Genomic DNA, 24,317 nt, shown 5'->3' on the forward strand with positions numbered 1-24,317 from the left:
TTCTATTCTGTGTCACCCCAAGACTGCAAGTGTCCCGAGGACTGGGATGGTTTCTTCTTCCTATCTCCATGTCTCCAAAGTCCTCTAGCAGAGAATTCTGGACACAAATGATTATTTCGAGTAGAGGGATTTATTGGGATTTTTGTTGCTGTTAAGGCCACAACTGGTGGTCCTGGGGAGGGGGCTGCCAGGCGATCCAACCCAGTGTCTTTTGCACACAAGACCTGAATCCCTGAATCCCCTTGGAGACGGGACATCCTTACCTTGCTATCAAACACGGTTCAAGGCTTGGCTCAGAGATCATTCGAGCTCAACTCCCAAAAGTGCAAGATCGCACCTCATCCATAAGTCTGCAGGCTTCCAAACCCCTCTCAGGGCAATTTGGGGTGCATATGAACTGTAGGTTTCTCTGTGTAATCTAAGATCCGTTCACCCAGCAAATGTTTTCAGGGGTCTCAAACTTGCGGCCCATGGCCCACAAATGGCCCTCCATACAACATTTTATGGCCCTGCCCTAGAGGAATCTTTTTTTTGTTTTGTTTTGTTTTAGTTGTTTGGGTCACAGCCCCCAATGTTCAAGGCTTACTACTGACTTTGCACTCAGGGATCACCCCGACTTTGCCTCCTGCGGCCCCCAGGTAAATTGAGTTTGAGACCCTTGGATCCTGTGAAGCATTTGCCGTGGCACCAAAGACAGAACAGGGATTTGCATCTCAAAATATTGCTTGGAGAGGCAGGCTTGGAATCAGTGGGTCAGAAGAAAGATGCAGATTTTTCTTTCTTCCCACTAGCTCCAGCTAGTTCCTTTCCTACATTAAAAAAAAAAAAAAAAAGCGCTTTGATGATTACATTTGCAAGCGGCAAACATCTCCAAGCGCCCCCTTCTTCCTTAATTTTTTGAGGCAAATGAAAAACGACGCTGTCCCATCATTTCCTCTGTTTTTCTTCCTTCCTCATTTCCTTATACTCTCCAGACTTGGGCAGCGAAGAGGAGCGAGCGGAAGGGTTCATAATTAATGATTTAGCAGGTAAGGAGGACCTTTGCACATTGTGCAAGTGGCCATTCACTTCGAGAGAAGAGTTCTTTTATTTTTATTTTTTCTATTTTTTTGGTTTCTGGGCCACACCTGGTGACGCTCAGGGCTTACTCCTGGCTATGTGCTCAGAAATCGCTCCTGGCTTGGGGGACTATATGGGATTCTGGGAGATAAAACTGCAGTCTGTCCTAGGCTAGTGCTGGGAAGGCAAACACCCTACCGCTTGGGCCACCCCTCTGACCCCTGAAGAAGAGTTTATTTTGGTTGGGTTATCAACCTTCCCTGCTAGAAGTTGGGGCTGAATCCAAGAATTCCTCCAAAGAATACCCCAAAGAGAAGGGTGCAGAAAGCTGGCGATGTCCTGGTATGGCTGCAGAATAAAGGCCCTGTGAGGACTTCAACGAGTCTTGGACTCATCTGGCACCTTCTTGGGTGTCTTCGTCAAGCCAGGATAAGCAACACACAAGTGTTCACTTCCCCACACGCGTGGGTTGTGTGGCGTGATCTTCTAAGACTAAGGAGAAGCTGGTTCCAAGCTGCTCCATCCGTCAGGGTCCCCCGAGGCCGGGACCAGCTCTCCCCACCCTTCCCCTTGGCACTGCTTGGTGACTTCACAAGACCTAAAGTTCCTACTCTCTTCTAAAGCCTCTTGGCTCAAGCTGGTGGCCCCTCTCTGCTCCTGGCAGGGCCTACATGTCCCTAACACGGCAAGGCACAGGACAACATGCTAACTCCCCCCCGCCCCCCAAAGCAGTGGATGGCAACTGCTTGACATCTTTGGTTCATCTGGATGGTTTTTCTCACATTTTTGCTGGAATCTGAAAAAAATAAAAATCTCTGCATCTTCCTTCCAGCCAGACTCCAAGAGTCCCCGCTGGCTTCCTCCAGGCCCGTCTCCTGCTGGGCCTCAGCACGACTGGAACTCAGCTCAGAGCCAACTGATGGAATCCGCCGGCCTAGACACCCCCGGCACCACAGTCACTCCCCCAGCCGTCCCTCTAGAGCTCGTCACTCTCCACGACGCTCCGAGCGGAGCAGGAATACACCATCGTGCTTTCCACGGAAGAGAAGGCCGAGAAAATGTCGAGCCCCTTGGTGGTGAGCGAGCCGTAGCGGCTGCCGCTGGGCCGGATGGACACGGGTGTTGGGATCTGCTGATGCCACTGAGCTGGAAGGTGGGGAAGATGAGGTATTAGTTTTTTATTTTATTTTTAGGTTTTGGGGCCACACCCGGTAGTGCTCAGGGGTTACCCCTGGCTCTGCGCTCAGAAATGACTCTTAGCAGGTTCAGGTGGCCATAGGGGATGTCAGGGATCAAACTTGGGTTGGCTGTGTGCAAGGTTAACGCCCTACCTGCTGTGCTATCTACCCCTCCAGCCCCAACCAATGAAACATTATCATTAAGGGGGTCATGATGCCTGGCGGATTGCAGGCAGCCAAAAAAAATCTCTGTGGATGGGGCAGAACAGGATGTTTCAGAGGGGTTCGAGTTAGTTGCATGAGAGAAATCGATATCCCCTGGCCAGTCAGGAGCAGAGACTCTGGGCTGATGATGTCATATGGTCCCTCACCGAGCCTACCAGGAGTGATTTTTTTTTTTTTTTGTGGTTTTTGGGTCACACCCGGCAGTGCTCAGGGGTTATTCCTGGCTCCAGGCTCAGAAATTGCTCCTGGCAGGCATGGGGGACCATATGGGACACTAGGATTCGAACCGATGACCTCCTGCATGAAAGGCAAACGCCTTACCTCCATGCTATCTCTCCAGCCCCACCAGGAGTGATTTCTGAGTGCAGAGCCAAGAGGAATCCCTGAGCAACGTCGGGTGAGGCCCCCAAACAAACGAAAAAGGAAGCAGTTCAGGGATGCAGCGAGCATGGCCGTACCGTAGATGTCCAGCCTGGCGGTGCAGGACACGATGCCGGCTTCATTCTTGGCGGACAGCGTGTACCAGCCCGCGTCCGACTTCTTGGCTGGCTGGATGAAGAGGCAGACGTAGCCCGTCGTGTCCTGGTGCATGCTGTGGGGGATAAAAAGGAAAAGCAGGGCAGAGCTGGATTGGGTCTGGGGGCAGGAAAGGGGCTTGTGACAGAACACCCTTGGGGTAGGCCAGGCTTGCTCTAGCTCGGTCCTGGCCCTCAGGAAAAGGAGAGCGAGACCCCAATGGCCTCAAAGCAGCTAGGCCTGTTCTTGCCTGCCCCCCACTCCCAGCCTCCGTCTGGCCTCTCCTGAAGTGGGACTTCTCACCAGAGGGACTTTAATTGGCCACAGCAAAGTCTATTTATTTTTGTTTTTGTTTTGGGTCACAACGTGGTGCTCAGGGGTTCCTCCTGGCTCTGCACTCAGAAATCACCCCTGGAGGGCTTGGGGGACCATGTGGGATGCTGGGATTTGAACCACCATCCATCCTGGATTGGCTGCATGCGAGGCAAATGTCCTATGCTGTACTATCTCTCTGGCTTCTCTCTTTTTTTTTTTTATTGTGTGTGTGTGTGTGTGTGTGTGTGTGTGTGTGTGTGTGTGTGTATAGTATAGTGTTATTAGTAGGTGTGACTGGGATGGATTCTAGGCAAATCTGGAGATTGACTTTATTATATGTCCATCTCTTCTCCAAAAACATCTTATTTTCTAATCATATCATTTCCCAAAGTAAATTACTTCTGTGATAAATATTTTAGAAATAATCCAATCGATCCCAGTTGGAACTGGAAGAGTGACAACGGTATTCCTAAAGCATCAATAGGGGATTCATGCATAAGCGAATTTTCCATGTAACTAGATTTTCCCATCCAAAAAGACAACATTTAAGTGTCAATGTTAAAAAAACTTTTTCTCCCTATTTTCTGTCTCTATTTCTATTTAGTTGCCCTCTAAGGCAAACAAGGACTTTTATAAGGAACATGGCTACCTTCCTCCTCGAGGACAATTGCTGAGCCCAGGAGTGTCCCCTTGGTCTGACTCCTGGTCTTTGCTTTTGGGGCAAATCAAGTGGTGCTCAGGGATCACTCCTGGCAGGCTCAGGGCTGGTGCTGGGGATTGAACCAGGGTCCTATTCGAGCGAGGCAAATCCCCTGGGCTGTCCTGCTGCTCCAGCTCCCAAACCGATGGGAAATTATATTTTGGCAGGTGAGTTGGACCACGCTGGCTCTGGGCCCAGGGCTTACTGCGCCTCAACCTCCAAACTCCTCTGAATAAATGAATGATCCCTCAGTCTCTCAGCAAGAACTTCATGAGGAAGCTCTTGGAAAGCAGACCCAGACGGGCACCCGGAGACAGACAAAGGGTCCCCCAGGCTGGTCTTTCCTAAAGTGATCAGCCAGCCATTATACAACCCACTTTTCTCCTGTTTTCTCTGACAATACCCCTCAGGCTTGTGTCCATACACAGCGAAAGAGGGCTTCTTTGGTTTTTTTCTTTTTGCATGTTAATATGACTAAAAAGATATGGAAGATCTTATGAAGTACGTTATTTTATTTGCTATTTTTTGGTTTTGTGGCCATACCCCGTAGCACTCAGGGACTACTCCTGGCAGGCTCGGGGACCATACAGGATGCCGAGGATTGAATCTGGGTCAATGCAAATGCCCTATCACTGTGCTATCTCTTCAGCCCCAAGTATCCTATATTTTAAATTTGATATTGGGGGGGAAGCACATTTGATGATGTTCAGGGACTTTTTTTTTTTTTTGGTTTTTGGGCCACACCCAGCGGTGCTCAGGGGTTACTCCTGGCTGTTTGCTCAGAAATAGCTCCTGGCAGGCACGGGGACCATATGGGACACCGGGATTTGAACCAACCACCTTTGGTCTTGGATCGGCTGTTTGCAAGGCAAACGCCACTGTGCTATCTCTCTGGGCCCGTTCAGGGACTTCTTTTGTGTGTGGTTGTGTTTTTTAGGAGTCATCCCCAACAGTGCTCAGGGAACCATGTGGTCCTGGGAATAGAAACCCAAGGCCTCACACAACTCAGACAAATGCCCTACCACCGAGCCACATCTCCAGGTCTCCAAACTAAGGCTTCACGTGTGCCTCACATGTGTCTGACCCTGGGTTTGATCTGCATCCACAGAAAAAAATAAATGGTGGGATCCTGGCCAGAGAGTCGGCACAGGAAGAAAGGTGCTTGCCTTGCAGATAACCAACTTTGGTCGGTTCCTTCTAGCACTGCCAGGGGGCCTCTCGAGCACAGAGCCAGGAATGGCCCCTGAGCACGGTCAAGTGTGACCCCAATACCCAACAGGATAAATCTGGGTTATTCATAGAGCAAGCTGCTTGATACATAAAATGTGGAGGAAATTCGCTTGAATTAAGCCACTTGAGAGAAGCCAGGGTCAGAGGCCCCAAAGCTGATGTGAAAGACCCAGCAGTCCCTGAGCCTGGGGTCTTAGCCGGGGGGTCTCGGGGCTTGGTGCTCTGGCGGGGCAGTACCTGACTCTCTCTCTGGTGAACGGGATGGTCTCGTTGTCCTTCTTCCAGAAGAACACAGGGGGCGGCATGCCGACCACTCGGCACTCCAGTCGCACGGGGTGGCCCTCGGGAACCCCGCAATTTTGCAGCTTTTCCAGGAACATGGGTGCCTTCTTCACTTCTTTGGCTGAGGGAGAGAAGGATGATTCTTGTGTACAAACAAAACTGAAAGAGGGCTTCTTTGTTTTTGTTGGCACAGTAATTTGCCCAGGGACAGAGCCTAGAAATGGGGTACTGCAGTGATAATTGATGGATTGCCTCATTCATACAAGAACCCCCCCATTTATTGAGTGTCTAAAATACACATGTACACAGCACCAGGCTATGTTTTTAGCTTGCTGAGATATATTTGCAAGTCACGAAGGAAACACAGTCATTATTCCAGTGAAGGAGAAACTATTGCTGGACGTGGTGGGAACTCAGTGTGTGTGTGTGTGTGTGTGTGTGTGTGTGTGTGTGTGTGTGTGTGTGTGTGTGTCTTATGCTTTGCATTGTTGGACAGCGACTCTGGAATGACTGATACTCGGGAATATCAGCAACAAGACCTACCCACTACCGTGAGCTCCAGGCTGAAGGAATTCTGCCCAGTCTTGTTGGTGGCCACACACGTGTAGGTCCCCGCGTCGCGCTGCGTGAGTGGGTCGATGAGCAGTGAGTGGACACCTGTCTCCCTCACCAGCATCTTGTGGGAGGCATCCGGCAGCACAGGGTGCCCGTTGAGCAGCCAGGACAGGTCAGGGGGTGGCAAGCCACTCACCTGGCAAATGACAGGACAGCCGTCACACAGTGACACACGGACAGAGGCAGGTACACTGGGATATTTTTTTTGTCGAGGGCTACTTACTACATTCTCCAGACTCATCTGGCACCAACCAAATTGTGAGAGAAAACACCCACACTTTCTTTGGGGGGGGGTCAGGGCAAGTGGAGTCTGCATGATGAGTGATCCCAGGAGCTTCCGTGTGGAGCACTCCTAGTGGCACTCAAGAGATCAGACGCAGTTCCAGTGATCCAGGCAGAGTCCGTTTTATGCAAGATTTAATAATAATGGGGCCGGAGTGATGGCACGGTGGTAGGGCGTTTGCCTTGCACACGGCTGATCCAGGACAGACCTGGGTTCAATCCCCTGGTGTCTCATATGGTCCCTGAGCCTGCCAGGAGTGATTTCTGAGCACAAAGCCAAGAGTAACCCCTAACCACCACCAGGCGTGGCCCCAAAACAAAAACAAAACAAAACAAGATTTAATAATAGTTTACATTTAGGACAAAGAAGGGACCGCTACGATAAACAATATTTGGAAATGGTCACTCTGAATGAGAACTAGGTGCCAAAAGGAGATAAATTGTTCTGGATGATACTTTTTCAGTAATAATGTTGAAAAATAGTGTCTAGGGGCCGGGCGGTGGCGCTAAAGGTAAGGTGCCTGCCTTGCCTGTGCTAGCCTTGGACGGACCGAGGTTCGATCCCCTGGTGTCCCATATGGTCCCCCAAGCCAGGAGCAACTTCTGAGCACATAGCCAGGAGTAACCCCTGAGCATTACTGGGTGTGGCCCAAAAAATCAAAAAAAAAAAAAAAAGAAAAGAAAAGAAAAATAGTGTCTAAAAGGAAAAGAAGGAAAGAGGAAGAGAGAGTTTATTATAAATGCAGGATAGAGGAAGGGGTGGGAGGGAAACTGGGGAATTTGGTGGCAGCAAATGTGTCTTAACGATAGGTGTTGGACATTGTAGGACTGAAACTCAACAACTTTCTAATTGTAGGTCTCATGATGACACAATTTAAATTTCTTTTTTTGTTTTATTTTTTTTGTTTTTTGTTTTTTGTTTCTTTTTTTTTGGTTTTTGGGCCACACCCGGCGATGCTCAGGGTTACTCCTGGTTATCTGCTCAGAAATAGCTCCTGGCCGGCACGGGGGACCATATAGGACACTGAGATTCGAACCAACCACCTTAGGTCCTGGATCGGCTGCTTGCAAGGCAAACACGCTGTGCTATCTCTTTGTCCCCGCAATTTAAAAATTTTTTAATTAAAATTGCTTACAAACCAAGAAGAAAAAATAAATAAATAAAAATAAAAGGGAAAGCATGTAGCCAGTGGTTTCGAGCTCTGCCTTCTCCTTGCTTTCGGTGACCTCTTAATTCTTAAATATGTGAGCAACATACCTAAAGCCTTGTCTGAGGGGAGGAAAAATAGCACACAGCCAACCTGGTTTCCATCATGCATCCCCAACAGTCCCCCGAGCACTGCCAGGAGTGATTCCTGAGTGCAGAGCCAGGAGTAACCCTTGAGCATTGCTGGGTGTGGCTTCTTAAGTCTTCGTTATTCTTGTCTAACATAAAATTATGAGTGAATCTGGGTCAAAATACAGTTTTGGGGGTGTAGGTATTGAGCTAGAGCTGGCTGTGCTCAAGGATTACTCCTGCCTCTGTGCTCAGGGATCACTTCTGGTGGGGCTCAGAGGATCAAACCAGGGTCAACCGTGCTGTATTTTCTCTTCCCTTTTTGATTTTTGATTTTTGGTTTGGGGGCCACACCCGTTGATGCTCAGGGGTCACTCCTGGCTCTGCGCTCAGAAATTGCTCCTGACTTGGGGGACCATTTGGGACGCTGGGGGATTGAACAATGGTCCATCCTAGGCTAGCTCGGACAAGGCAGATGCCCTACTGTTTGTGCCACTACACATCACTTGGTATTGCTCCCCCTCCAAAAAAAAAAAAAAAAAACCCTTCACAACACAAACAAATAAAACAAATACAAACACACCCCAAATCTAACAGACCCCGGGACCAAGACCGGTGGTGTGAGCCTACCTTGCAATCCAGCCGGCAGAGGTGACCCTCGTGAGCGACCATATCCCCGGGCGCCTGCAGGAAATGTGGCCTGAAAAACCGCTCCTGAAGGGGCTCCTTGTCTCGTTCTTGCCCCCGGGATCTTCCTCTAAAACAGCAAACATGCAAAAGCATGACCATGGAAACCACTCTCACACTTCAGCAACAGGCATGCAGTATGGGATCAGAGCTTGGAGAACATGGTTTTGGAGAGAGGGGAGAAAAAAAGAGGTTGTTGGACCACTAAAGCCATGTGGGAAGAGTCTGCACTGCAGACTGGTTCACCATAATCAAATAAACAGGCTTTTAGGGCTCAGAGAGATGATATAACAGGGAGGGCATTTGCCTTGCGCATGGACAACTTGGGTTAAACTTCCAGCACCCCATAGGGTCCCCTGAGTCCCATTAGGAGAGATCACTGAGCACAAAACTAGAAGAAAGCCCTGAGCAGAGCCAAGAGTGGCCCCTAAACAAAACAAAACACCCCCCAAAAACAATAAATAAATATTAACACTATTGAAACTATGTATCCAAATTAGGATATTTTTAAAAGCTAAATAAAAAGAGGATTATGAGATGACATATTAAAATAAAGTTTCTGGGGCCAGAGAGATAACACAGTGGTAGGGCGTTTGCCTTGCATGTGGCTGACCTGGGATGGACTGGGGTTCTATTCCAGGCATTCCATATGGTCCCCCGAACCTGCCAGGAGTGATTTTTGTTTTGTTTTGGTTTTTGGGGGACCACACCTGGTGGTATTCAGGGGTTCCTCCTGGCTCTGCACTCAGAAATCGCTCCAGGTCAGGAGGAGTCTCTGAGTGTTGCTGTATGTGGCCCCCAAAAATAAGTTTCTGGGGGTTGAGAGATAAATGTAGCAGTTAATTGTATTTGGGGACTGACTCCTGAGATTACATTGGTCTGTGGCCCAGGCAGCTGCTTACCTGCGGGCCTAACCAACATAATATCCTCTGGCCCTTGTACTAAACAGACACTCAGCTGGATCCGTGGCTCTCCTGAGCACTGCAAGGGAGCATCCCTTTCCCCAAAGATAAAATATATATATTCTGGGCTCAGAGAGAGAACACAGGAGGTGAGGTGCCTCACACGTGGTAGAGCCCAGGTCTATTCTTGGCTCTGAATATGGTTCTCTGAGCAGTGCCAAAGTTACCCCTGAGCATAGAGCCAGGAGTAGTCCCTGAGCACCGCTGTGTGTGGCCTGGAGTCCTACTCCCCAAATAATACATATAAATTTTGTTCATTTGTTTTGAGGCAATACAGGGAGATGTTCTGGGGTTACACCTGGCTCTGTGCTCAGGAATTACTCCTGGCAGTTCTTTATTTTTTCTTTTTCTTTGGGAAGAGGGGAACACCCAGCAGCACTCAGGGGCTTCTCTTGGCTCTGTGCTCAGAAATCACTCCTGGCAGGCTTGGGGGACCATATGGGATGCCAAGGATTGGACCCAAGTTGGCTGGGTGCAAAAACAAAAAACTGTCCTACCTTATATACTATTGCTCTGGCCCCTAAAATAGAGATTCTGATCCAGACGGTTTAGGTTGGGGCCTGGAGTTCTGTACTGCAAAAAGCTCTCCTGGGTTGCTAATGGCACTTTCAGCAATATTGTACCCCAATATTTTAATGTTCTTTGTTTGTGGGGACTCTTGGAGTAGCCGGAGAAGAAGATCCTTCTCGTTTACCTGTGAGACTGACTATCAGCTGTGAGCCGACTGCGAATGGGCAAAGTCTGCACCATTAAGTGACCGGAACAGCTGATTCTCCCCTGAGAAACAGAAAATTAAGATTAAAATACAATGTCACCTTTTTTAAAAATTTATTTAAACTTTTCTGGATCAGAACATTTTGAGCCTTTTGGTTATTACAATTTTTTTCCACAGAGAAGGGACTAGATTTCAAAATAAATGTAAATGAACGAGAATATTGTGGCGAGTTTTGTTTGCTTCTTTCTCTTCCTTTTCCTTTGTGAGTGGACACATGCCAGGCTGTGTTTGGGGGCCTGGTGCCAGGTACTCAAGTCACACATGTGAGGCTCTGTCACCGAGCCACATCCCTGGCCCGTGACCTTCATTTTTGAGATATAAGTGAACAAAGCACAGCTTAGAAAAATCTGAATTCTGGGGCCCGTGAGGTGGCGCTAGAGGTAAGGTGTCTGCCTTGCAAGCGCTAGCCAAGGAAGGACCACGGTTCGATCCCGCAGCATCCCATATGGTCCCCCCAAGCCAGGGGCAATTTCTGAGCGCTTAGCCAGGAGTGTAACCCCTGAGCATCAAATGAGTGTGGCCCAAAAACAAAACAAAAAAAATCTGAATTCTTACATATGGAGTATTATGTGCAGCCATACAGAAAAAAGGATAGTTTAGGGCCGAAGAGATAGCACAGCGGTAGGGAATTTGCCTTAGATGCAGAAGGATGGTGGTTCAAATCCCGGCATCCCATATGGTCCCCCAGGCCTGCCAGGAGCGATTTCTGAGCATAGAGCCAGCAGTAACCCCTGAACGCTGCTGGGTGTGACCCAAAAACCAAAAAATGGAAAACAAAATAAAAAGATAGTTTAAACTCTTTTTACAATAGAGGTTCTGTTCAGGGCTAACATTTTAAAAGAAGAGTAGATGAAAATAGAAATGACTGTTCTGTTGTTCCTGTTTTCATAGTAGTTGAAGGCCTTTATTATGCTATGTTTTAGGGGAATTGCTAAGTATTGCTCTCATTCAGAAAGGGGAACTAAATTTTTTTAACTTCCCTTTTCTTTTTATTTCTGGGGAACAACACTCAGCAGCGCTGGGGAACCATGCAGTGCTGGGAATGGAACTCAGAAAATTCAAAGGATCTGCAGGCCTACTAAGTCCTTTGAGCTAATTCTTGGCTCCTGGTATCTCAATTTAACTCCCTTGCAGAAGATATTGTGAATTCAGCGGCTACTAATAAATCTTTATAAAGAATTGTTCCAGAGAACAAAACCAACAAGCATTCTTTTTTTTTTTTTTTTTTTTTGGTTTTTGGGCCACACCCGTTTGACGCTCAGGGGTTACTCCTGGCTATGTGCTCAGAAATCGCCCCTGGCTTGGGTGGACCATATGGGACGCCGGGGGATCGAACCGAGGTCCTTCCTTGGCTAGCGCTTGCAAGGCAGACACCTTACCTCCAGCGCCACCTACCCGGCCCCCCAACAAGCATTCTTTAGTAGAATGATTGATTGACTTTTCTAGACAATGACAAACACACTAATCAGTCCACTAGATATAGGACAGAAACATAGAGAATAGATACTATCATTTTATTTGATAAAGACTGAAGGGATGGGGCCGGAGAGATAGCATGGAGGTAAGGCGTTTGCCTTTCATGCAGAAGGTCATTGGTTCGAATCCCGGCGTCCCATATGGTCCCCTGTGCCTGCCGGGAGCAATTTCTGAGCATGGAGCCAGGAGTGGCCCCTGAGCACTGCCGGGTGTGACCCAAAAGCCACAAAAAAAAAAAAAAAAAAAAAAAAAGACTGAAGGGATGAAGAGCTAGAGAGATAGCACAGTGGGGAGAGCATTTGCCTTGCACATGGCCAACCTAGATTCCATCCCTGGCATCCCATATGGTCCCCGAGCCTGCCAGGAGTGATTTCTGAATGCAGAGCCACCTTCAGCACCACCGAATGTGGACCCCAAACTAAAACAACAACAACAACAACAACAACAACAACACAAACATGAAAGCTGAGGATTGAAGGCCAAACTGGTGTATTAAGTTGTGATAAGGTGCTGCAATTATTTCCAATCACAACGTGTCTTCTTCATTTCCCTCAGCCATTCTAGGAAGCTGCACGTCTGCAGGCGTCCTTCCCGGGGGGGGGGGGGGGATGCCACCCACCCAGGCAAGTCTGGCATGCTACACTGTGGAGCAGCTGGAGAACGCTACCTGGGGGTTGGCAGCCATGATGGTGTAGTTGCCGTCGTCGTCACTGGTGGTGGACTCGATGTGCAGAGAGTAAGTCCCGTCTCCTTCGCGCCTCATCCTGCAGTGCTCATTCCTCTTTGAAATCTGTTTTCCGTCTTTGAACCAGTAAACCTGAAACGAAAGGTCATCGAGAAAAATAGGCACCATTTTCTTTGAGTTTGGATGACCGTGGAATTGGGAGCAAAGTGGGGCAACGGTGGACTGTCGGCCCTGCTAGCCTGGAAAGCACTTGGGGAAATTCATGGATTATATTAAGAAATTAAGCATTAAAAGCAGTGCAGCAGGGACACAGAGCTTGTAAAGTCTTAGGGTGCTTGTCTTGCATGAACCTCTTGCACAGTGGTTGGATCTCTAGCATCCCATGCTCCCCTGAGCATGTTGAAGCATGCAAAAGTCTCAGAGGTGAGGGGTGGCAGGTGAGGCCCGGGGCATCACCCTCCTCCGCACTTATGGGTTCCTGGACTGAACCTAATAACGCCAAGCAAGTTATTGTTAGCGAAAGGAGCGTTTAGAGGCCCCCTTGTAGCGACCCCAGGTGTAAATCCTTCCTTGCCACTCGTTGGCTGCCAAGAAACCTGGTGACTCAGAAGATGCTTCCAACGCCAATGATAACAGCCACTTTTCCGGCACTTTCTGAGCTAATAATAACCGTACAGATATGACTCTCACATGGGCAACTTGGATAGTCAATAAATGTAAAAGAAAATTCGGGGAACAAAATCCATTTGGTAAGTTTTATGGTTGGATAATCAAGAACCCCAAAAAAGGAATCTTCCTGACTAAGAAATCGACTGTTTATTTTTAATGTTCATTTGTTTTGTTGTTTGTTTGTTTGTTTTGGCTACATCTTGTGGGCTCAGAGCTGCTCCCACTTTGGGAAGTCGCTCCTGGCAGTGGTTGGATGTTGCTCTTGGCCAAGCTGGAGGGACCGTGTGTGTTGGGCGCTGAACCTGGGGGTGCTGTGTGCCAAGCCTGTGCTTCAGCATTTTAAGCTATCTCTCTGGCCCACATCTTTTTTTTTATTTTTTTAATTGAGTTTAATTGATAAACTGTTACCTTGTGGGGCACACCGGGCACTGTGTGAGGGGTATATTCATGGGAACCACACAGAAGTGGGTCTAGAACTGGGCTTTCCATATTAAAAGCCTGTAACAGATTGTTGAGAGATCTTGCGGGCTCCCCAAAATCTACCTTACATTTTATTAAAATTCCAACTTACTGTGTCTTTTTTAGGATGGGGAGAGCTGTTTTTGTTTGCTTTGGTTTTGGTTTTTGGGTCACACCTGGCAGTGCTCAGGGCTTACTCCTGGCTCTCTGCTCAGAAATCTCTCCTGGCTTGGGGGACCATATGGGATGCTGAGAATCAAACCCAGGTCTGTCCTAGGTTGGCTGCGTGCCAGGCAAATGCCCTACTGCTGTGCTATCTATCGCTCTGGCCCCCATGGAGAGAGTTGTTTAAAGATTATTTTAATGATGGTATTTGAAGTCAAATTATATGGGCTTTGCTAATTCTTTAATACTGTTTTTTTTTTTGTCTTTTCTCTCCTTTTCTCCGCCATGTACTTGGCTTGCTGATGCAAGAATCATAATAAATTATTTTCAAGACCCCCCCCCCCCATACTGGTTTTTATTCCTGCTGTAGATACTTCACTGGAACCTGAAAGGACATTCCCGGAGACACTAGTTTTGGCTCTGTGCTAGTCACTGGCCCACCGCCTGCCTTATTGCCCTCACCTTTGGCACCGGGATCCCCACAATCTTGCAGGTGAATGTGACTGGGGAGCCTTCCGTGACCCGGAAGTGCTTGAGTCTTTTGTCAAAGACGGGGGCCAGGCACCTGCCCGTGGGGATCTCCTCGTGCTGGACCTCATCATCCGACTCATCCACGGGGGTCCGCTCCAGGCGAAACTCGATCTCATTCATCAGCCTCTGCTCGAAGTTTGAAATTTTGTACTCCTGGCAAAATAGCGAATAACGCTCAATTTAATTTTATGCAGGTAGGAAAGAAGGTACCTGGGGCCAAAGTGAGAGTACAGCAGGTAGGGCGCTTGCTCGCCTTGCACATGGCTAACTCAGGTTCAATCTTTGGCATCCCATATGATCATATGAGCACTGCCAGAGTAATTCCTGAGTGCAGAGCTAGGAGTAACCCATGAATATCACAAGGTATGGCCTCAAAACAAGGGGGAAAAAAGGAAGGAAGAAGGAAGGAAGAAATGAAGGAAGGAAGGAAGAGAGAGAGAAAGAAAGAAAAAATAAAAGAGGGAAAGAAAGAAAGAAAGAAAGATAAAAGAAGAGAAAGAGGGGTCCAGAGAGATAGCATGGAGGCAGGGTGTTTTCCTTGCATGCAGAAGTACGGTGGTTCGAGTCCCAGCATCCCATATGGTCCCCTGAGATAGCCAGGAGTCATTTCTGAGCGTAGAACCAGGAGTGGCCCCTGAGTGCTGGTGGGTGTGACCCAAAAACCAAAACCAGAAAAAAAAAAGAAGAGAAGGGCCCGGAGAGATAGCACAGCGGTGTTTGCCTTGCAAGCAGCCGATCCAGGACCAAAGGTGGTTAGTTCGAATCCCGGTGTCCCATATGGTCCCCTGAGCCTGCCAGGAGCTATTTCTGAGCAGACAGCCAGGAGTAACCCCTGAGCACCGCCGGGTGTGACCCAAAAAACCAAAAAAAAAAAAAAAAAAAAAAAAAAAAAGAAGAGAAAGAGAAAAGAGAAAGAAAGAAAGAAAGAAAGAAAGAAAGAAAGAAAGAAAGAAAGAAAGAAAGAAAGAAGAAAGGAAAAAGAAAGATAAAAAGAAGAGAAAGAAAGAAAGAAGAGACGGGGCCAGAGAGATAGCATGGAGGTAAGGCGTTTGCCTCTCATGCAAAAGGTCATCGGTTCGAATCCCGGCGTCCCATATGGTCCCCCGTGCTCGCCAGGAGCGACTTCTGAGCATGGAGCCAGGAGTAACTCCTGAGCACTGCCGGGTGAGACCCAAAAACCAAAAAAAAAAAAAAGAAAGAAAGAAAGAAAGAAGAGAAAGAAATAAAGAAAAGAGAAAAAAGGAAGAAGAAAAAAGAAAGAAGAGAAAGAAAGGAGTGAAAGAAAGAAAAGATAAAGAAAAGAGAATAAAAGAAAAGAAAAAGAAGAGAAAGAAGTAAGAGAAAGGAAGAAAAGAAAGAAGGAAGAAGAAAGGTCTGGAGGGAGGAAGGGAGGAAGGAATCCCAACAGATGAAACCAACCCAACGACCTTACCTGCTGGTTTGACTTGACGTCACTGAAATTCAGCTTTCTCCCCAAGTCCAGAATCACGGCGTTCTTGGCTTCACGGATGTGGTTGTCATTTACTGGTTGAGCAGACTTGGTGTTTTTCTTCATTAATCCCTGGGAAGGTCTATTAAAATGTTCACAATAAAATTTATATTTGTTTATATTATGCATCATATTATTGATATAATATGTATTTATATATACTTGTATGATCATTAAGCACATTGGTCATTGTACAAAAGTCTAGAAATCAGATGGCTGAAATATCACTTAGGCCCCAGAAGTCATTGCCCTTGTGGGGTACAACTTGTGTGCAAAATCGGAATTCCTCGCTCGAGAATCTTAAATTTCAACACATAAAGATGCGAAAATCTGGGACCAGAGTGGGAGATAGTACAAGGGTGTAAGGTCATCCATCACCTTGCACTCGACCAACCCTAGATCAAACCTGGGTACCACATATAATTCCCGGCAGGGGTGATCTCTATCCATAGAACCACAAGTGAGCCCTGAGCAGGTGTGGCCCAAAGACTCAAAATCCTTTAACACAATCATGCCCTTTGCCCCCAAATATTGGACTGAAAATAGGATGACCTTGGAGTCTTGTATACAAGAGTCCAGTCCCAGACCAAGGTACTTGAGACCAAAGTCCCTCTTGAGTTAGTTTTTTTGGGCCACACGTGGTGGCACCCAGGAGTTACTCCTGGCTCTGAGCTCAGAAATCTCGCCTGGCTTGGGGGACCACATGGGATGCTGGGGATCCCAAGTCAGCCACATGCAAGGCAAATGCCCTACCGCTGTGCTATCTCTCCGCCCCCCCCAAAAAGTCCCCTCTTAACCGATGGCATTTGCACCCAGCAACCCCAGCGACACTTACATGGTAGGCGCCTTTCGAGGCAGCCCCATGGCATTGGTGGGGGGCACGGCGGGGAGAGAGGGCAGCACTGAGCTGAGGAAGGCCACCGGGTTTTGGATGCGGCTGGTGGGGGAGACGGGCGAGGGGGACACGCAGCGGGGCTGGAACTGGGTTCCGGCGGGCACGGTGGGCACAGAGGGCATAGAGAAAGTCAGTCGTGCAGCTGCTGGCTCTGGGGGTCCCGGAAGGGGGGCCTCATTCAGGCTAGAAGCCCCACCCAGTGGTTTGGTCTGCAGGGGGGGCTGGGACCCCGAGAGGTCTTCCTTGCTCGCCGTCCTCTGAATGACTTGGGGGGTGCTGCCCAGGGGGAACAGGGGCTCGCTGGCACTGCTGGTGCTCACGGAGGGGAAGAAGTGCTTGGGTCTGGCCGCAGTGAAGGTCTGGGGTGACGAGGACGATGACAAAGACGATGACGAAGAAGAAGTAGGGGCCTTCACCTGCTTGCTGGACAGTGTCACGGCCAGGGGGGCAACAGCGGGGTTTGAGTTGAAAGAAAACTCCTTGGGGGACAGAGGGGATGGCACCTGTGACTGCTGCTCCAGGAGGACTTGGTTGTGGAGTTGTTGGAGCTGAGTGGAATCACTGCACACACACACACACACACACGTGTGCGCACACATGTGTACAACATGCACAAGACAGGACAGAGAGAAAAAGGAAAGTTCATCAGCAGAGGCCTCGCCCTTCAGAGGACAGATGCTTTGCATCTTTTGTTCATGAGAACACAACACACACACACGCACAAAACAACAACAGTGGCAGCAAATCCAGCTCCGAGTTGTGGGTCTTCCCTCCCTGGGGCTGTGTCCCAGGCAGTGCTAAGGGAAAGGCCCCCCACTTTGGTTCACTTGAGGTTCACTTGATGGTTCACTTGAGGAGCCGGCCTCTTTGTGTTCCTACATCATGGCGCTGGTTATGTTACGGTATGGCCCAAGGTTAGAGAGGAGGAAGAAGAAAGAGAAACCAGGATCCTCTTGGGATGAAGGCCCCAAGTTCTGAGATTGGGGGTGCTCAGAGTTCTGAGGCCCACAGTCGGTATTTTCACTCAGGGACAAAGCATTGAGCTCCGTCAGCCTCATGTGCATTTTTTTAAACTTTATTGATTGATTGACTGGTTTGGGGGCCACACCCAGTAGTACTCAGGGGTTCCTCTGGCTCTATGCTCAGGAATCACTCCTGGCAGGCTGGGGGACCATATGGAATGCTGGGAATTGAACTGGATTTCTCCTGGGTTGACTGAATGCAAGACAAACTCCCTACCACTGTGCTCTCTCCGCCCCCCCCCCCATGTAGATTGTGACCGGCTAAAGGGGGCTGAATTCTCCAAGCCAAGACCTGTCCTCCTCGCTGGGGCCTCCTTTGAGAGCGGAAATTGCCGAGCCTGGCCTCCCCATCCCGTCTCAGAAACAGGACCACACACATGACCAGTGGTTGCTTTACCTCACAGAGATCTCTTACCAGTAGTCAATGTTGGAGGCACGTAGTGCCATGAAAGAACAAACTTCCCCGAAGAAAGCCTGACTGGCTCACAAGGCCCAGAACACTCTACTTCGAAACAGTTCCAGGGCTTGGGGATGTGGCTCAAGCGACAAGTGAAGCGCCTCATGTTCTGCATCGAGGGTACAGGCTCTGGGGTTTGACCCAAACCTCCTCAGAGCAAGCAGAACTGAAAGGCACCTCCATAAAAGATGGTCTGTTATAAAATTGCTATAGTCTAAAAGCTGTTCATTTCCTGTTGCCCTGGGAACTTCTAAAATAGGATAGATAGGCGCCGGAGCAATAGCGCAGTGGTAAGGCATTTGCTTTGCATGGGGCAGACCTGGGATGGACCTGGCTTCGATTCCCAGCATCCCATATGATCCCCTGAGCCCGCCAGGAGTGATTTCTGTGTGCGGAGCCAAGAGGAACTCCTGAGCACTGCCGGTGTGACCAAATAAATAAATAAATAAACTAATGTTTTGTTTTGTTTTTAAAGAAGTTGGACAACAGGATTTACATCTATTTGCCCTGGCTGTTACTTCAAACGCTGGTGTGACAGCCACCTCAAATCGTAAGGACCCCAGGGAAGAAGCTGGTGAGATGGAGGCAGAAGGGGGATGAATGCTTTAGAGCAGAGTTCCCCAACTGCTCCCCAACCTCTCTCTTGGGGTTACGCTGGAATGATGGTACAATTTGGGGGTCACTTTCTGTTGGTTTGCTTAAATAAGGTCGATTGGTGGGGACCTTGAATGATTTACTTTCTGAAAAGGGGCAGGCAACAGGCGGATATGGGAATGGATATGGGGCCCTCTGCTATGGAGCCATGAATGACAGAAATCTTTTTTTTTTTTTCCTGGTTTTTGGGCCACACCCGGTGGTGCTCAGGGGTTACTCTGGCTGTCTGCTCAGAAATTGCTCCTGGTTCGAGGACCATATGGGACACCGGGGATTGAACCGAGGTTCGTCCTGGATCAGCCACGTGCAAGGCAAACATCCTGCCACTTGCCCCAATTTCTGTTTTCTTCCTTCTTCCTTCCTTCCTTCCTTCCTTCCTTCCTTCCTTCCTTCCTTCCTTCCTTCCTTCCTTCCTTCCTTCCTTCCTTCCTTCCTTCCTTCCTCCTTCCTTCCTTCCTTCCTTCCTTCCTTCCTTCCTTCCTTCCTTCCTTCCTTCCTTCCTTCCTTCCTTCCTTCCTTCCTTCCTTCCTTCCTTCCTTCCTTCCTTCCTTCCTTCCTCCCTCCCTCCCTCCCTCCCTTCCTTCCTTCCTTCTTCCTCCCTCCTTCCTTCCTCCCTCCCTCCCTCCCTCCCCCGGGAGCGCCCAGGGACCGCGCTGCCCGCCGGACTCACAGCTTGGGCTTGGCCAGGACGGGCGGCGGCTCCTTGCCGGGCGAGGCGGGCTCGGCGTCGGGCCCGTCGGAGGCGTCGCTGCGGGCGGCGCGGTCTGGGTCGTCGGGCAGGTCGAAGTGCACGCGGAGGCCGGCCCTGGCGCCGGAGCGGGGCTCGTGGCGGCTGACCAGGACGCCCTCGAGCTTGGGCCGGGGCGGCGGCGGGCTGGAGGCGGCCGAGCGCGGCGCCCCGTTGCTGCCCAGCGCCTCGCTGCCTGGGGGGCGAGACGGGCCTTGAACGCGGGGCTGGGGCCGGGAAAACGGGCGGGGACCCCGAGCCCATCGACCAGGGCAGGACGCCCAGGGAAAGGACTGGCAGCTCTGGGCGGGAAGAGGGACACGACGTGGCTGCCTGGGGACAGAGGTCTCCCGGGACCCCGAACGCGCGAGCATGTTCCTACCTCGGTGTGAGATGTCAACTTTGTTGCATTGCAGTAAATACAAAAAGTGACAAGTGGACATGGAAATGTTCCTACTTTGGGTGGGAATGGACACAACTTTGTTGCATCGCAACAGATGAAATGCAAACCTTTCTCGGGGCTGGAGAGAGCGCACAGCCATAGGGTGCTGCTGGCCTTGCAAGAATCGGACCCAGGACAGATGGAGTCCTGGCATCCCATAGGGTCCCCCAGCCTGCCAGGGCCATTTCTGACCTCGGAGCCAGCCAGGAGTAAGCCCTGAGTGCCGCCGGGTGTGACCCAAAAACCAAACCAAACAAAACCAAAGCAAAACCAAAACACCAAGAAAAAAAAAATACAAACCCAAAAAACATTTTCCTACTTTGGTGGGAATGTAAAACACTTTTTTTTATATGGTAACAAATGAAAATGTAAACAGCATCATCCAGGCTATTATTAAAGAATGCCGAGGATACCAGGAAAGCTGTAAGTGGAAAATCTAAGCACCATTTTGGAAAGGCTGCTGAAGGGCGGAATAGATACAGCAGGGTCACAGGTGCAGTAATGTCGATAAATGCCATAATAAATTTGCAGGTGCAAATAGTCCAAGAACATTTCCTTCAGTGATTCTAGTCTGTTTGTTTGTTTGTTTTGGGTCACTCCTGGCAGGCTCAGGGGACCATACGGATGCCGGGATTCAAACCAATGGCCTTCTGCTTGCAAGGCAAACACCTTACCTCCATGCTATCTCTCCAGCCCCATCTTTTCTTTTCTTTCTTTCTTTCTTTTTTTTTTAAATAAAGAATCAAGCTCGCATCCTCTTTGAAACAAAAAGGAAGGGAAGCACAGGCTCTTCCTCTGCATTTCAAAGTCATGATCCGGTTTTCCCAATATTTAGGAGCTCTCACCTCTCACGTCTAATTGGGCCACGCATGATACCGTTCCGTATTTGTTGCTCGCAGTACAAGTGAAGCTCCCGGAATCTTCTGCGAAGACTTCCGCTATGACCAGAGTGCAAATCTCTTCTAAAGACGAAAGATAGAAGTGGAATTTACCAATTCCATCATCACATGATGACCTTGTAAAAGCCACAAGCGAGTAATTCTATTTCATTCAAACAATTAGTCCAAATGAAATGACCATCAGCAAAGGATGTAGAACTAACAATCCTAGGTAGACTATAGTTAAGCAGATTTTACGCCAATGTGGTATATTGTACACGATGTAATCTCAAATTATCTTCTAGTATTATCGATCCATATCATAAAAATAGAAACAAAGGAAAAAACATTTAAGAAACACAAAAAGGGACCAGAGCGATAGTACAGCGGGTAGGATGCTTACCTTGCACGTGGCTGACTCGAGTTCGATCCTTGCATTCCCTACGGTCCCCTAACCTTGCCAGGAGTAATTTCTGAGCACAGAGACAGAGTAACCCCTGAACACTACTGGGTGTGGCCCCAAAACTAAAACAAACCAAAACAACCACTGCTGGTGAAAGTGTCAACTGATCCAGCCTTTCTTAAAAAACAATATGGGGAAAGGCCCTCATTTATTGTCACCGTGTACCTTAAATATCACTGTGTAAGATTTGCTGTTATATATTCTAATAAATGTCTGTCACTTAAATGTTAAAAAAAACATATGGACACGTCTCAACAAACTAGGAACTGAATTTCCATATGAATTTCCAGCAATACCACTTTTTGACATCTCTCCCAAGGGACCTTAAACTCTACTCAGAAAAGACATTTGCACCTCATTGCACCGTCATTGCAGAACTATTCACTATAGCCAAAATGTGGAAATAGCTCTAATGTCCAAAGATATATGAATGGACGAAGAAACTATGGTACATACATGTAATGGCCCCAAACACTGTATTCTACCCAGGGAAAGAGGGTCTGGAGCAAAGGCTGTACCAGGAGATAATCTAAACAAAGCTGAGAGGGAAATATGTGGCCAAGTAGCAGTCTGTCTCATCAAGGAGAGAGAGACAGACAGAGACAGACAGACAGAGAGAGGGAGAGAGGGAGAGAGAGAGGAGAAAGAGGGGAGAATGAGAGAAGAGAGAGAGGAGAGAGGGAAGAGAGAGCAGAGAGGAGGAAGGAGAGGAGAGGGAAGGACAAGGGGGAGAGAAAGAGGAGAAAAGGAAGAGTGGGTAGGGCACTTGACTTATACGCAGCCATTCTGTGTTTGTTCCTTGGCATCCCATATGGGCTCCTGACCCTGCCAGGAGTAACCCTGAGTGCCACCAGGTGTGGCCAAAAATTCTAAATAAATAAATACATATTTTTAAAGGTGAAATAATACAACTGGACACTATGTGTGTGGATGGATTTCGAGAGAATCACGTGAAATAAAGTTAGCCAGAAGGAGAGGGACAGACAAGATGTGGGCTATAAAAAATCATGACGGGAATAACAGATGCACAAAGGAAATTTAAAACTGGCTTCCCCTGGGAAGCTCACCACAGGGGAGAATGGGAGGGGTGTGTGTGTGTGTGTGTGTGTGTGTGTGTGTAGGGAACATTGGTAAGATGGTGGAAGGAGGTGGACACTCTGCTGGAGAACGTGGTGCTGGAATTTTTTATTTAGGAAACACTATTCATAACAGTTTTGTGAACCATAATGCTTAGGGAAAAAATGCCAAAACAAAACAAAACAAAAACCAATTTAGTGTCCAAACATAAGGAGGCGTGTGTGAAAAACAAGGACCGATAAACCGTTTTATAAATTCAAATACCTCACCATTTCTATAGGAATTTCCAAGAGGAACGATTTCAAATAAAGGTTGAATTCTTTTATTGTGTGGAGGGCCACAGGTGGCGATGCCCAGGGTTACTCCTGGCTCTGTTCTCAGGGTTCATTCCTGGCTGTCTGTCCATAAGGGGGGGGGGGAAACCAGATGGTGTACTGAGGATCGAACCAGGGATGGCAGCACGCAAAGCAGATTTTTCCTTTTTCCTGAGTTTTTGACTTCTGCTTTTCTGTCTCCCTTCCCAAACATCCACATTCTCTTCTTTCAGCAACTTATACTCAGAAAATTATCTGGTAGACCAACTCATAATATATTAAGCCTGTCTGATCTGATCAAGTCTTCTGTCTCCAAAGGGAACTTAATTGTATTATCCCAGATGAGAGGAATGCTCTCTGGCTGAAAGTTTGATTCTTGAGGTGGGAAAGGCAAAACTGGGTTTGGGCAGTTACGGCTTACCCCGCCCCCCATCTCCAATGCCAGGTTCTGTTGAAATTCTTACAGGGGCTGCCTAGTCAAAGCCTGATAACTTTCCAAATTACATTCTTATCCAGTGACAGAAATATGACGTGGTTTTGCAGGATGGTGATAAAAAGAATATTTTTCACATGCTTATGTCTTATGTTAGTGGTTTCGGATCGATGAATTTCAGTATGTGAGAGATTCACCTACCAATAAAAATTTTCTGTGATTTCTTAGTATCCTCTCCACCAAATACCGTAATAGTAGTATCATGATTTTTTTGAATCTGCAAATTTTAATATCCTCTGTCTACGCTTTGAGCTATTTAGGTTCTGAACGTAAATCGATCATCATAGTATCAATGCAGCAGTGCTAAGAGGCTGATTCTGATTGTGCTCTGGCATCACTCCTGGAGGTTTTTTGGGGGAGTATAGGGTAGAAGGGGTTGAATGGGGGATCTGGCTGCATAGAAGGGAAACACTTTCACCCCTGTACTGTCTTTCTGACCCTGGTTTGGATCATTTCCTTTCTCTTTGTTTTTAATATAAGATCTTTATTTAAGCAATATTTTTCTTAAAACTTAATATTTTTTACCTTTTAACACCAGTAATTTTATTTTATAAATATAAATCATAAATATACATTCATTATAAACAGGGTTTATAACCACAAATGATAAACATTTATATAAATAAATTCATATAAACTTATGTTTATAAATCTATTTATATTATAAATATGAAACTTTCATATCATAAAGTTTAATTATAATTACAAATAATTGGAAATCAACGACGATATACATGCATAGAGCTGAAATGATTTTTACCTGGCTCTGCCATGGATCGAGGTTCTGAAAGAAAAAGAGAAAGAATTCTGAGCCTCTATTTTCCCGAAAACCCTGTATTTTCATCAACAACTTCTTGTAGAATTTCATAGCCTCTTGGGTATCCAATGATCCGGTGATGATTTGTTAAGGTCATACACATATAATAATATGGTACAATATAATATAAGATCACATAGACTTATCAAACATTCATGCATATTGCCTTGTCAGCCATTAGGTAAAATGGCAGAAACACCAATGACTTCAGTGGTTGCTCGACAAGGTTGGCAAGGTTACAGATTGTAAGTGACTTTGAGACACACCAGGGTTTCACTCAGGCCACATGCACCTTAGACAAGGAAACTTACTTTATTTTATTTTATTTATTTTATTTTATTTTATTTTATTTTATTTTATTTTATTTTATTCTTTTTGGTTTTTGAGCCAAACTTGGCGGCTCTCAGGGGTTACTTCCTGGCTCTGCACTCAGAAATCACTCCTGGCAGGTTTGGAGGTCCATGTGGGATGCCGGGAATCGAACTGGGATCCGTGCTGTGTT

The 24,317-nt window shown here is 47.7% G+C and overlaps 1 protein-coding gene across 1 annotated transcript in view; it reads right to left on the minus strand.

Moving 5' to 3' along the window:
- Window positions 1-2,035: 2,035 nt before the first annotated feature.
- MYPN (myopalladin) overlaps window positions 2,036-24,317 on the minus strand; it is a 63,736-nt gene continuing 41,454 nt past the window's right edge. The window contains exons 7-19 of the mRNA XM_049764556.1: window positions 23,759-23,782; window positions 20,619-20,735; window positions 19,275-19,527; window positions 16,412-17,032; window positions 15,520-15,658; window positions 14,019-14,240; window positions 12,246-12,395; window positions 10,022-10,104; window positions 8,309-8,435; window positions 6,049-6,256; window positions 5,461-5,626; window positions 2,921-3,054; window positions 2,036-2,205 (exon numbers count right to left, since the gene is read on the minus strand). Of these exons, the coding sequence (XP_049620513.1) occupies window positions 2,036-2,205; window positions 2,921-3,054; window positions 5,461-5,626; window positions 6,049-6,256; window positions 8,309-8,435; window positions 10,022-10,104; window positions 12,246-12,395; window positions 14,019-14,240; window positions 15,520-15,658; window positions 16,412-17,032; window positions 19,275-19,527; window positions 20,619-20,735; window positions 23,759-23,782 (2,414 nt within the window). The remainder of the gene's footprint in view (window positions 2,206-2,920; window positions 3,055-5,460; window positions 5,627-6,048; window positions 6,257-8,308; window positions 8,436-10,021; window positions 10,105-12,245; window positions 12,396-14,018; window positions 14,241-15,519; window positions 15,659-16,411; window positions 17,033-19,274; window positions 19,528-20,618; window positions 20,736-23,758; window positions 23,783-24,317) is intronic.

Source organism: Suncus etruscus, chromosome 17 (genome assembly GCF_024139225.1).
Source record: "Suncus etruscus isolate mSunEtr1 chromosome 17, mSunEtr1.pri.cur, whole genome shotgun sequence".
NCBI classification, from domain to species: domain Eukaryota; kingdom Metazoa; phylum Chordata; class Mammalia; order Eulipotyphla; family Soricidae; genus Suncus; species Suncus etruscus.